Source organism: Galleria mellonella, unplaced genomic scaffold (assembly GCF_026898425.1).
Source record: "Galleria mellonella isolate WM207_F2 unplaced genomic scaffold, CSIRO_AGI_GalMel_v1 utg1432, whole genome shotgun sequence".
NCBI classification, from domain to species: Eukaryota; Metazoa; Arthropoda; class Insecta; order Lepidoptera; family Pyralidae; genus Galleria; species Galleria mellonella.
Window position 1 is genome coordinate 942,119 of NW_026441998.1, and position 14,029 is coordinate 956,147.

A 14,029-nucleotide genomic window follows, 5' to 3' on the forward strand; every position below is an offset into this window, starting at 1 on the left:
TTTATGAAATTACTCCTACCTACTACTACTAACCTACTTGTATTCACGTATCGAATTTCATTCAAAGCCGTTCAGTAGTTTTTATATGAATAGCAAAATTCTTTTTATACCTACATCATCACGAACTTTCGCATTTATAATAATGATAGGATTATGTCTCTCATAGTTGCACCACTTAAAGAATAATACATATGGTAACTATGGTAATAGGATACTGACCCTCTCTAAATCCCTCGGATGGCTTTCTTCAAGCAACATGAAGTTAGTTTTGCCCGCCGTGGCGAGGAGTGTGCTAAACGTTGGCCCTATTCCCTTCATCTGTCTGCTCACGTAGGGCGAGTTTTCCCACAAATGTGCGGCTATACATTTCGCGAGCACTATAGAATTCACTATTGCCGTATAGTATTTCGGTTTTTGCGACATTAAATCTGGTCGTGTTACGTATGCGACTAAACCTGTAAGTTTATAAACTATGTATATTATTTACTTATTTATTTCTATATATATATATATATATAGAAATATAGTGTGGCCATGGCATAGGATAGGTCACCTGTTCCTTTCACGCGGGTGTCGTAAGAGCCGGCTATGGGAAGGCAAGGGATGGGCCGCAGCGTCCCTCTTAAAATATCTCTAAAGTCTGACTGCGGTTGCTATTCAGGCGGAATGGTAACCGCAGTCAGGCTTTAGCCAAGTTTGGGCATTTTGCTAATATTTGCCAAGCGTGGTAAATATTGGCAAAACTCCCAAGGGGGAGGTTTATGTTCAGCAGTGAACAGTTAGAAGATATTATGATATAAATAATAATAATAATTTTAATAAAAAAAAAAAATGAAACTGAAAAGTAAAATTATTTACGAAAAATTTGTAAGTGATTGCTTAGTGAACGATTACGTAGCTCGATTGCTTCCTAATCGTTAAAATGGTCTGAATGCGCTTTCCTTTAACAGGCAGTGCTATACTAAATTAGAATATGAACTTACACTTGCATACTCTCTCAGCAATTCTCATAATCTTCATGGCCTCTTGATTTAGGGATGGGTCTGGTATGGGCAGGCAGCCAAGGACCGCTTGTATAATACTGTAAAACATATGCACAACAGCCCAAATGAGAGGCTAAGCGCGGGAAATAGAGTCCTATTTACATTACATTTTACAATACTGTAAAACGTTTCATCTGATTTACGGTTATAATGACTAATGTTGCTAATACAACCATCAGACTGGAGTAGAAGACTGTTCGTATGGGAATTAGTAGCTTCAGTGCTAGCAATACGTGTACCAGGTCAGGTAAACACAGTGACGTAGCTATGATCTGAAAACCCTATAGGGCCTGTCCAGTATACTGTACTACAGAGAGACTACACTATCGTCTGCTTAAGTAGCTCTTTCTTACTCGTGTTTCCGTCATGAAGAAGCTGCACTAGTATGGCTGTGTTTCGGTTTGAAGGGTGGGATATGCGTTCAATAACAGGGTACGGAGGCATAACATTATAGTCTATGAGGAGTACTACGGGCATTGAAATGTACTCTGTAATGTCCATGATGCTATCTAAGACAAATTCTGTTTATCACTTTATATTATTTGTTATTCTAAGTATTATCTATACTAATATTATAAAGAAAAAAGATTTGATTGTTCGATTGTAACGGAGGAAATTAAAAAACAACTCAACCGATTTTAAAAAATTCTTCCACCTGTAGAAAGCTACATTATTAACGAGTAATATAGGCTATATATTATTTTCGAAAATATATCTACCTGTGTGAAGTCAGGCCGGATTGTTAGTATAAAAAATAAGACTATCCAAGTTTAAATAAGGAGACGAACCAGTTGAGCTTCATCTGTCGCGTGCTAATTTTGCCTTTCATAGGGAACCTTATGGTGGCCGCGGCGTTATTCCTGTTGAGCGCATTGAGGCACCTCCGCTCGTCGACTCGGAGGTGCATGTCCGCTAACTCGTGACTTTCGCAAACCAACCATAATAGTCGGTCGAGGCTCTCTGTGCCTTCTACCTGATTATGGAAATAGGCTTATTAAACAATAATTCAATAACCCGCTTGTAGGTACTTTCATGTAGGTATATAGGTAATTTTTTATTTATAGAAGATTATTAAAGATCTTTAAATGAGATTATAAGAATCAACTAAGAGAATAAAGAAAAAAAAAAACAAACTATTATAATAAGAACCGTGGTTAGTGCGGTAATACTAAAACTATTGTTGACTAAATACAAACTAAGCAGAACTTGTACTATGAGTATTATAAACAACTGGTGGAAACATAATATACATAATACATTCTTTTTAAATACATACTTATAATACATTCAGGCAACCTGAGCTGCCTTGCAAGAGTCCATCGACAAAGCACAAAATCGTGCAGCTTGCAAAGGGGTGGTGGCACAGGCTACATATCATAATTACGTCCCTTAGCCATGAGGATACGAAGAAGAAAGAACACATGGTACTTGTCTATGGCGAAGACTACCACTTTCCATCAGGCGGGACATCAGCTTGTTTGCCATTTTGAGATGCATAAAAGAAATGTTACGTCTGCACTCATGACTACAAATATTAGTACTGAGCAGAAATCAAGGTCGTCAAAAAATTGCTTCTTATAAACAGAGACCTGTATACACGGGGACGTTAACGTGTTATTATGGTAAGAATAATATGCTATATTTGAAGAATAGGAAACTATTCACCTCTGTGATAGGCACGTTGCCTTGTGTAGAAACCTAGTGTTCTATCATGAAATGAAATTCCGAATTTCGGACTCAATTTCGTGTTTTCGTTCACACCGAAATCGGCCCAGTAAATGGAACTTAACATTTTGTTCGTGCCATAAAAATCCAAAGGAAAGATATTTTAACATTTTAAAATTTTTTTTATTATGTCAGTTTAACATCAAATTTATGTTTCATTCGGCTCCGAAATTTCGAGAATAATTTCACGGTAGATTCTCTATCGGACCGATTCTCGATCAGACCAATTTATTAAACTGATTCTTGATATTTGAATATATCGATCATCATTATTCTGCCCTTATCCCAATTATTTGGGATCAGCGTAATATAATTTTATTAATATTATTCTACTTTTGGTTTTGAAACCTACCACCTGTTCGATGTCAACTCGGGAATGCATTTATTGGTGATATTCACCATCTACGGTAAATATTGAGGGAAGCTGAGGGAATAAATGAAGTTGGTAAAAAAGTAATAGAGGATTTATAAGGGAAAGAGAAAGGGGGACACTACAGTTGCGGAGGGATACTGGTCAGAAACTGCATTGGCTCAGAAGATCAGGGTTGTATATTTGTGTACCTTTACTCTAGAATCTGTCAGATCACTAGAGGAGAATACTCCTGACAGTATCAGAAAATTTGTAAAAAATTAACTATCTATACTACATACATAAACATTGATAGTCTGTGTTGTTAATGAAATAATATCAATATAATAATAAGAACATATAAACAATAATAGGTGTGACATAATACCTTCATTATATGTTTCATAGTTTCTAGATCCAAATAGAAGACTGACATAAGACGACCAGCTTCGGTAGACTCAATACAACTGGCTTCGTCCATTGTGATAAGCCCCGCGGTCGCTAATCCGTTCATTGCTCTAACGCACAGTTCTAAAAAATAATTGTATGAAGATGGATTTACCTTCGTGGGTAAATCCATCTTCATACAATTGTGTACTCATCTACACAATTGTTCCAGAATGCAAAGAAAACAAATAGGGAATATTAGTACATAAAATTATTTTAGATAACATATTTCTTAATTATATCATAACTCGTTTACAACGAATCTAATTATTTAGGTACGAGGAAAACTTTTATAGTCGTCGTCTGCATATAGATGTACCACTTTCTATTTATATTTTAACATCACCACATATATATTTGTCTATGGCTGTGTTTCGATTTGATGATAGGTTTTCCGATCTTAGACAAAAATCTAGAATCAAATCATGGAGAAATCAAGTTTCAGACGATTCAGAGGAGTGAACTCCTTTAGATTCGTAATTGAAATGAAAAGTAGAATTGAAAACAATTTATTTTTATATCTATCTTACTGAATTACATTCTTTTTTACATATAAAATACGTACTACATACACACTCTAGCTACTACATCAAATAAAGAGATGGCGTGATGAAAAACAGGTGTAACGTAGACAATTAACAATTAAAAACGGAACAGCTACCTAGAACACCATTAAAGGGACGTAAAAGATGAGTAATATCATTATAACATTCCAAGAGACATTTACAAACGTTTATTACAGTTTAACACAAATACAAACTCATTAAGTGCCTCAACTGCATAATAAATACCTTTAGGTAAAGGGCAATCGGGGATTGCTTCAAAATATAAGCGCAGCGATTTGCTTGTTTCATAATATGATTATAGAAAAAAAAAATTCAATATAAGATGTTTTTGATTAAGAGATACCAAAAGAAAAAAAATGGTTGTTTAGATGTTTGTTACACAATAACGCTTAAAGAGCTAAATGGATTCGTCCTAAATTTTATAATTTAGGACTCATGAAGACTACAATAATTTAAAAATAGATATCGCCCGCGACTTCATACGCATGGATTGTGGAAGTTTTACTCCCTTGGGTTGAATTTTCAAAACCCTTTTCTTATTGTTTACCTACGCTATGTGCTAAATTTCAAGATTCTAGATTCAACGGCTTTAACTGTGCGATAATGGGTTAGTTAGTTAGTCACTTAGCATCCTCTTTTATATACATACAGTTTAACACACAGGTTAATTTCCACGTCTATTTATTAGTAATTTAATAATACTATATTATATAACGACTTAATTTTTTTTATTAATTCAGAATTTAAAGTTAAAATATTTTTTGTATTTATATCTATCATACTAGTTATGATAGAAAGTACTTAGCATGTGACCACAATATATTCAAAACATTTAGAGTTTAATAATAAGTAAAGTATAAAAATTATTTTCGTATGATCAAGAATAAATATTGAAGCTAATGATGCACAAAACTTTTTTTTTCTTCATAACTATTTTCAATTATTGAAATCAATTTTCTTTAATATTTCAAGTACCATTTTCTTTCTAATTTTTTATTACATTAACACTCTGGGGTTTTTAACGGCACTTATTATGTTTCTAAATTATATAAAGCAAAGTAGCTGTCCGCGTCCATTTGTTTCTCCGCTTACTTCTAAAAATCACGTAATGGATTTTGATATGAATTTTACTGTAATTTAGTTATTTTTTAGGAAAAGTTGTATGTAACATCTTCAACCATGTGAAGCCGGGGTGGATCGCTAGTTTAAAATAATTAACATAATACGTAGAGATCGCGCTTAAATTATGTCAAGAATCGCGTGTAAGATGAATCACACAATAGTAATAGTATGCAGGCAATGCTCATCTATCAATCACGATCAGGAACAAACGAGGTCGTGCTATGGAGACATATCGTCTCCATATCCTAATTTTCTAAATATTGTATATGAGCAGGACCTGTTCCGTGTCCGTTCCTGTGTCAGACGTCCAGCGTATTAACTCCAGTAGGTAAGTATATATATGTATATTCAAAATAGTTTATACAGGTCTGTCTTCTGGTCCATTATATAATTGCAGATAAAATAATTGCATTACTAATACATTTATACAATAAGTACCTACTTATATTAAATGTTATATAACTATTTAGATATGCGTATAACTTAAAAATTAGACCTATCTAATTAAAAATTAGTAGCATTAGACATACGAGTATTGCACAATGCCTTCCTTTCCTTTCTTTTTTTTTTATTTGTAGAATTATTAGACATCAATGCATTATCTTATAGCCAGGTTAACTATTCGTTTATTTAAATTATTATTGAATTGTATTGAAATTCAAAATACATATCCAAATCAAATCTTTTACAAGGTAAAAATGTTTATTTAAATTATTAAATTGTATTGAAATTCAAAATACATATCCAAATCAAATCTTTTACAAGGTAAATGTAAAAAAAAAGTGTTTCAACGTACGAATAGAGAGCTGTAATAGTAGCATCTATGTAAGAGTAACTCATTGGCTTATATTACGAAATTTACACTTTGTGTATTATGTTATGTACCTTAAAAAATCACTAAAATACAACACAATTAACAAAATAACGATAATAATATATAGAAAAAAAAAAACGCTTCGTAATATAAAATGCAACACTGGACAGGAGTTGATGTAACCTTTATGTTTTTTAGATGATAAATACATGACAGGATATTGAGATTGTGCTAGTAAATCAATGCGCTAATTAATAGTATTTTTTATTGCCAATTATGTATGATCAATGATATCAGAGTTAAAAAATGTAATGGAATTTGCCTATGCCGTAGCATGTGGTCTTAAGTGTAATTGAATGCATATACCTACAATAATAAATTGGTATATATATATATATATATATATATATATATATATATATATATATATATATATATATATTAGTTCCCATTATTAACAATCACTCTTCCCCTCCTACAAACTTGGATCGGGTCTGGATGTTTTAAGTTGTGCCCTTAGGCATTCGTTGCCTGTTTCCTCATAACTAAGGAACCATGTAATTTGTATCATACAAACACTTATTATTACTATTATCATTATTTTGAAGTTCAGTGAGAAACTAGGCATAAAAAAAACTTGTTTGTTATGGCGGCAATATTTATTTAATGTTGTCGTCATCGTCAAAACATACGTCAACTTCCTTGTAAACAAACAATGCTCGATTAAATTCTGGGTAATTAAATCAACCTAATAATCTAAACTTAACCATCAAAGATATAAGAAAACGTCCGTTATTATCTTGTCATAATGAAGATATACGCATCAATCACGGGAATATGGCAAAAGTTCATGGTTTCTGCTTGTTTTAACGTAATACGTACTGGCTAGTCGATTAGTATAACAAACACATATAATAGTTGGTAACAAACAAAAAAATGAGTACAACTGAGGGAGGGAGACTTTGTACAAAAGTCGATTGCTTGGGTACCTCTGTCCCATTCGTGTTTCAACCGTGAAACAGTTGTGTTTGCATAGCTGTGTTTCGGTTTGAAGGGTGGGATATGGCGTGAATTTACTGGGTACAGAGGAATCTGAGTCCTCAGGAGTGGAAAATCATGTATACTCTGTTATGTCCATGGTACTGCTCATGTCTATAGGCGACGGTTACCACTTTCCATCAGGTGGGCCGTCAGCTTGTTTGAGTTTTTTGAAGAGACGCTTCATCTTTTTGTAGTCGAAGTCGATTGAAAATATGTACTTATAGGATTCAGCAAGATTTAGAAATACTGTAAAATATTAAAGTATTATGTTTATAAGTAAAAAAAAAATTTTTATGCAACTTAGAATGGCAAACAAGCTGACGGCCTACCTGATGAAAAATAGTAACCGTTGCCTATAGACATGAGCAATACCATGAACATAACAGAGTATACTGTTTCCCCATGATACCCTTCATTATAAGTAAAATGTTTAGTTAAAGAAGCATGGGTACCGTTGTCAGTAGTGTGGTTTTACTGCTAAATAGATGTGTTACCACGACTGTGTTTCGGTTCGAAGAGTGAGATACATATATATAACTGAAGTGAAATTACATAATGTGGAGGTATAATATGTTAGTCCTCCAGAATGTGTGATGTAAGGAGGATACCGTGGGCGTCATAGTATATTCTTTGATGGCTATGGTATTATTAATATTTATAAGTTATGATTACAACTTTCCATGAAATGGCCGTCAGCGTGTTTAACATTATAAGCTGTATAAAAAAATATAAATAACTATAACCATTCTTACCCTCAATTTTCTTCGAGATCATATGATTTGGAGCATTAGTAGGCAACCCAAGGTACCTCCTGGGGTCACGTGCTGCTCTAACGTAAAGGAATGTAGAACGCAGCCATTGTACGCACTGTGCGACATCACTCACTGTGCCTAGTGCTGCCTCACTGTTTAGGTTTTCAGCCAATCGTTTGTGAAGATAGCTTTGTAGCGGCTCGCTGCCACATACTAGAGCCTGATATCGGGGCTGTGGACAGAAAATATTAATTTACGAAATCTTTAATTACTTTAATTACACATTAAAGGCATGCCGTACTCATTTCCCATTTATACAGATAGACAAAAAAATCCTTACTAATGTTATAAATATGAAAATAAGTTATTTTGTTTATCTCTTGACGTTTTAATTTGAAATTTGGTATACAGATATTATATATAAGGGGAAACAATTTAAAATGCTTTTTATCCCGGTCAGTGAACAAATATATCATATATTCAACTTAAATAAAACTTATAAAATGTAATACAATAAAACTTATAATAAAATAATGTTTTACATATTACGATAAATTATAAAAGCACTCATTCATTAAAAAGGGAAATACATTTCAGATCAGGAAAAATTTAATTAGTGATCTTAAAGTAACATAGATAAAGAATAGTACCTACATAGACGTCATATAAATGTCAACAAAACAAAATCAAAATTAGAAAGTAGGATTCTGACACAATAATATTTACTCCTAACATATTATTTTCTAGTTTATTACTAACGTTTTTATTTTATATTATTCATTATGGCATTAACTAAAGAAGAGAAAAAGGCAAAGAAAGAAGCCAAACGGCTAGAAAAACTTAAAGCAGAAGAGGAGCAACGGAAAAAATTAAAACGCGAAGAACTTGAACGTGAAATGGCTGCTCAAGCCTTAAAGAGAGGTGAATTGGACAAAACCTGGCGCGAATTAATGCTAAAGATCAAAGAACCTGTTTTTAGACAGGATATAGAAGTTATGTGGCATACGTTTGAAAGAGTATATGATAAGAAAGACCATTTAATAAATCATACGATGAAATTAATGGACGTTGCCGATGATCAATTTCAACGTACTGTAGCAAGTTTTTGCGATACTATCGATACTATGATCAATAAATTCTTATTTGATTTAGAAGAAATGTCTAAAGACAATAATCGTAGAACTTCTGAGTTATTAAAACATGGCGCAGATGATGCAGCACAAATTATGTCTGATCATAATACGGCGGAAACACATTTACAACTATTACTATATCATGGACACACTACGGCTGACTCCTTAGCGTGGACAACACGTGGTGAGAATCTAGTTAAAGAAGATGAAGAACGTATGAAATATGTAAATGATAGAGAAAATTTACGCTCATTTCTTGAAAATAATTATAGTGGTCTATGGGATGAATATAAAGGAGTGCTTAAAGCATATGTCGTTAATACAGCTGATAACCAAAAACAGGTGCGTAAATTGCGTCGCAAAGAGAATTTGATGGCTGACATTATAGCATCGCAAAGTAAGAAAATAGCCAGTAGCGATGGAATATTAAAACGATTGCGGACAGAATTGGCTGCATATGAATCGGGAACAAAGCAGGCAGTATTCAGAGACCGCCGTAACAGACACAGAGCTGCTTGTTTTCGATTAAAGCAATGTCTTATTAATGGATGTACTACAGATTTAAAACAATTAGCGACTTTAGTTAAAGCTTCCGATAGTGCTGTCGAGTGGCTTGAACTAGCGGTTAAGAAGGGTGAAAAAATACTTAGAATGGCCGCACTTTGCAGAAAATTTGAGACGAGACGTGAAAAAGTACTTCCATTTGGGTCAGCAATGCCATATTCATCAACACAAGCGAAAAGTAACGTACGTAGACAACAGTCAGATGATTCATTAGTTGTTAATGCTATATCAACAACTTGTGGCTTGACCCGTCTTTGGCAACGTATCGCAAAAGCGGAATTAACTAAAAGGGCTCTAATTCGTGAAAAAATATTTCTTCAACATGAAAATGCACTTATAATGAAAAAAATACAAGATTTTAAAGAGAGAAAAATAGGTCCTGTAACACATGTGTGTAGCTGTAGTAATGCAGGGCCAGCAAAATCGATAGTACGGCCTACTGCTATTGAAGGTGTTTTAGAAGTTAATAAATACATCAAAAGTTAATATATTGTAACGACCACATAAATAACAATATCGGATGTTTTCGTGTACAAATATCACGATACTCAATTATGAAGACCGACTGCTTCCGCTTTAGGTATATTGTGATATAACAGGATTTATAAACGAGAATTGGGCTCATTGAATCACGGCAGAAAAGCGCAGACATTGCATGTCGCAATGACCTGAGATGAGATCCTCGTGAGACACTAGCGATTCTACTTTGGCATTACCTACTTTTTATATTTTGCCCCATATCACCTGCGGACAGCGATTTGTTCTGTTTATTGGTAGTAACATATTTTAATTTTATTATTTTATGTCATTAATCTACTATTGTCTTAATAAAATATTATATGTTCAATGAGCATTTTTAATATATATATATATATAATATATATATATATATATATATATATATATATATATATATATATATATATATATATATATATATATATATATATATATATATATATATATATATATGCAAGCTTCACTGCTATTTTCAAATTAAAATTATAAATCTACCAGAGTCGGACTTTGTACAAAACCTCCTCTACCTTTGAACCTACTCTTACCCATTCGTGTTTCTATCGTGATCGTATCGTAGCAGTTATGTTTGCATGGTTGTGTTTTGGTTTGAAGGGTGGGATATGGCGTGAATTTACAGGGTACAGAGGAATAACACCTGAGTCCTCAGGTATGGCAACGCATGGGGGGTATCATGGGCGAAACAGTATGTGTGTGTACTGTTATGTCCATGGTACTGCTCATGTCTATAGGCGACGGTTACCACTTTCCATCAGGTGGGCCGTCAGCTTGTTTGTCATTTGAGCTTGTTTGCATAAAAAAAACAACAAAAATAAAACTAACATATATTATTGGAACTGTTAGTAATGTGGACTATTAGTCCCATTGCTAGCAATATATTCTGTCAGGTCGACTTCCACGTGATTCCCCATGGAAACCATCGCACTGAGTTCCAGGTGTATTCATCACGATGGGCTAACTGACTTGCCATTTCATTCTCACCGGTTATTTCTCATATTCCCCGCCATTGTATACCGTTAATGCAGGCAGAGTTACTATTCCATTATCATAAATTAAAAAACAACATATATTACTGAACAAATTTGTTATGGAAACAAGAGGATAAGAAGCAAATAAGGTATTAAACACTCTTGCAAAAATACATAGTAAAGTATCTTTATATGTTTAATATTGGTCCACATCATTTATACTAACTCATGCCCTTTTTCTGTCTGCGTACGTATAATCGTTACTAATATTATAAATGTAAGAATGAGTTTGTCTGTTACCTGTTTGTTTTGTCTAGTACCTTAACGGCGGTACCAACTACTATGAAATTTGGTATACACGTACTATATAGGATGGCGAAGGTTCCCGATTAATTTTTATCCCGGTCAGTGAACATATCCCGGTCACGCGAATGAAGTTGCGGATGAAAAGTAGTAAGTAATATTTCATAATTTTTTTGGATTTCTATAAAATACAAAATAGTGATAAAAAAATTGCCTCCATCAATAACACCTAATCTATAATTAATACTCAGTAAAACTTGCATATACATTTTCAATCCTTCGAAACGGATGCTAGCACTAAGATGTCTTAAAGTTTCCGATTCCGCAGCTCATGCTGCGGTGATCTTTTGGCTCAGCTGATGGCAAAAGATAATCGCTAAGTAACGACTTACTTTTATGGGAAAGACGGGTAACAAGACGTCTTTTTCATAAAAAAGCAAATGCGCGGTGTATTTGGTTACAGAGTAGAAATATTCGTCGTAAGGTTAATATCTTAAATTATAAAAAAATTCGACAAGTGTAATTTCTATTCAGTTACAACGTTCCGCACATAATCCCATCGTATATTATCTATACATGTCAAAAACTGTTATGGAACCAATATGTACATGGTATATTTTTAAAAAATATTATATTAGTTTTTTTTTTTTTATTTAAAAAATATAAAACAAATATGGAATTAAGAAAAAAGTTATTTCAATATAAATATAGAATTTTTTTCTTAATTCCAGTCATGAACATATTTAGATGTGGTAATTACTTAACACGTAGGTAGATATATGAAACACTTTTCACTTCAGTTAATCGTGTCATTCATGATTTGTACAAAAAGTGGTTAGATTAAAAATTACACAGAACATACATAATAATTAATTTGCTGGAAGAGAACTCTTTTAGAATTAAGCTCGCCTTTGTACATTTGATTACCTCTTTTATATTTATATGAATAATTAGTGTGTAAATAAAGTATTAAATAAATAATAAATAAACAAATTTACAGATTTGAAAAAAGCTGAAGTAAGAAATTGGACATTGTATTCCAATAATTAAATCAACGCTGTTCGTAAGGCGTCCTCTGGTTAGATCGAAGTTCACACAATTGCTGTAATATTACTCACTTAAAAATACATAATTTAATATAATATATAGAGTTTACTAATTTATTCTTAACTTTTTGAAATATTATATGTGACATTGTCACATCCAGTTTATTGTATAGTGGGCAGACAAACGCGGTGAAAATGTAATGAATATTAAGGATATTACAATATATAAAAACTGTTGTAGATTTTATCGTTCGATGACAAATTACAGCATGAGTACTCTTAATAAAATGAAAGATGTTAGTTATTTTATTTTTAGTTGTTTTAAATCTTACGCAGAGAACCCTAAGGAGATCAGAATTTTGATAAAGTTTATGTTTGGTCATGAGAAAAATTATATATTTTATTGTATTGTACATGATGGCGAGTTTATAATTTTTATACGACCCAATAAAACAAAGAACAGAACCAACTATCAAATTAACAAAATGAGAATTTAAGCATAGCTCAATCACTGTTGATGTACTGCATCACAGTGTGGGGCGTCATCATCAAAATCAAAATCATATATGATTGCACTTGAAAGGGCACAAAGATCTGTCTTAAAAGTAATGTTTAGGAAACCAATTCGTTTTCCCACCTATCTTTTGTATCAGGAGGCTGCTGTTCTGACAGTGCGTCAACTTTATATACTTAAAGTAGTAATGATGCACCACAAATCTCCTCTCCTCCCGCAAAAACCTTCGGACCAGAGAAGGCGCAAAATAATCATCCCTCGCATTAATACTGCATTTGCAAAGCGCTTTAATTATTATTCGTGCCCATTTATATATAAAAAACTTAATAATCTCTGCAAACTGGATGGTCTTAACAATGCGGAAGCTAAACATAGGATACAAGGATATTTACAAAATCTTGATTACGATGCCACAGAATTAATATTATATACCATTTATTGATATTCGTATATAGTAGTGTATGTCTTTAGTATATTTAATTGTATGTATTTATTTATGTAATATTAGAGTATTTACATAATTTTCTGTTTTATGCGCATGTCTTCACGAAGCACTTCATTTTAACTTGTTGCTTTCGTAAAACTGGCTTAGTATTTTAATTTAATTTATATTTGTAAACCACCGTGTCTTGGTAATCTCATATGGACTCCCGCGATACAGGTTCTCCTAGTGCGGGGTCCAATGTACTCGCTGTTGTAATTTTTTTTTTGTATTTAATAAATAAATAAATAAATAAAATAAAAGATGTAACCTACAGACCGTCTTCACGACACAGATACTGTTTTGTTATTTCAGATATTTTTATTAGAAAAGTCATACAAATAGATTCATGTAATGATTTTACTAGTATCTAGAATTTATTTTAACTGTTAAGAAAACTATGTTTACTGTTTACTTGATTTTACCAACTAATAAATACATCATTTTTATTGTACTAAATCTAATCACATTAAACTATAATCAACATTAATCAACATATATGATTTACAAAATAGATGATTTTAAATTGACAGTACTAGAAATTGAAGAGATTTTAGAAAAGGTATACTTGCAGTTTCTTACCGAAGACAGAAGTTGCCTATATTTATAATAAATAATTTATAA

The 14,029-nt window shown here is 32.6% G+C and overlaps 2 protein-coding genes across 2 annotated transcripts in view; one reads left to right on the forward strand and one right to left on the reverse strand.

Moving 5' to 3' along the window:
* The window catches only part of LOC113520760 (probable ATP-dependent DNA helicase HFM1), a 48,127-nt gene that overhangs the window by 5,016 nt on the left and 29,082 nt on the right, over positions 1-14,029 (reverse strand). Inside the window, exons 13-17 of the mRNA XM_052891707.1 lie at positions 7,860-8,091; positions 3,506-3,648; positions 1,832-2,016; positions 984-1,081; positions 220-455 (exon numbers count right to left, since the gene is read on the reverse strand). Coding sequence (XP_052747667.1) covers positions 220-455; positions 984-1,081; positions 1,832-2,016; positions 3,506-3,648; positions 7,860-8,091 — 894 coding nt within the window. The remainder of the gene's footprint in view (positions 1-219; positions 456-983; positions 1,082-1,831; positions 2,017-3,505; positions 3,649-7,859; positions 8,092-14,029) is intronic.
* LOC113520757 (dynein regulatory complex subunit 2-like) lies at positions 8,574-10,297 on the forward strand. Its single transcript, XM_026906165.3, has one exon. It carries the CDS (start codon positions 8,642-8,644, stop codon positions 10,040-10,042), a length of 1,401 nt encoding a protein of 466 aa, XP_026761966.2. The 5' UTR covers positions 8,574-8,641; the 3' UTR covers positions 10,043-10,297.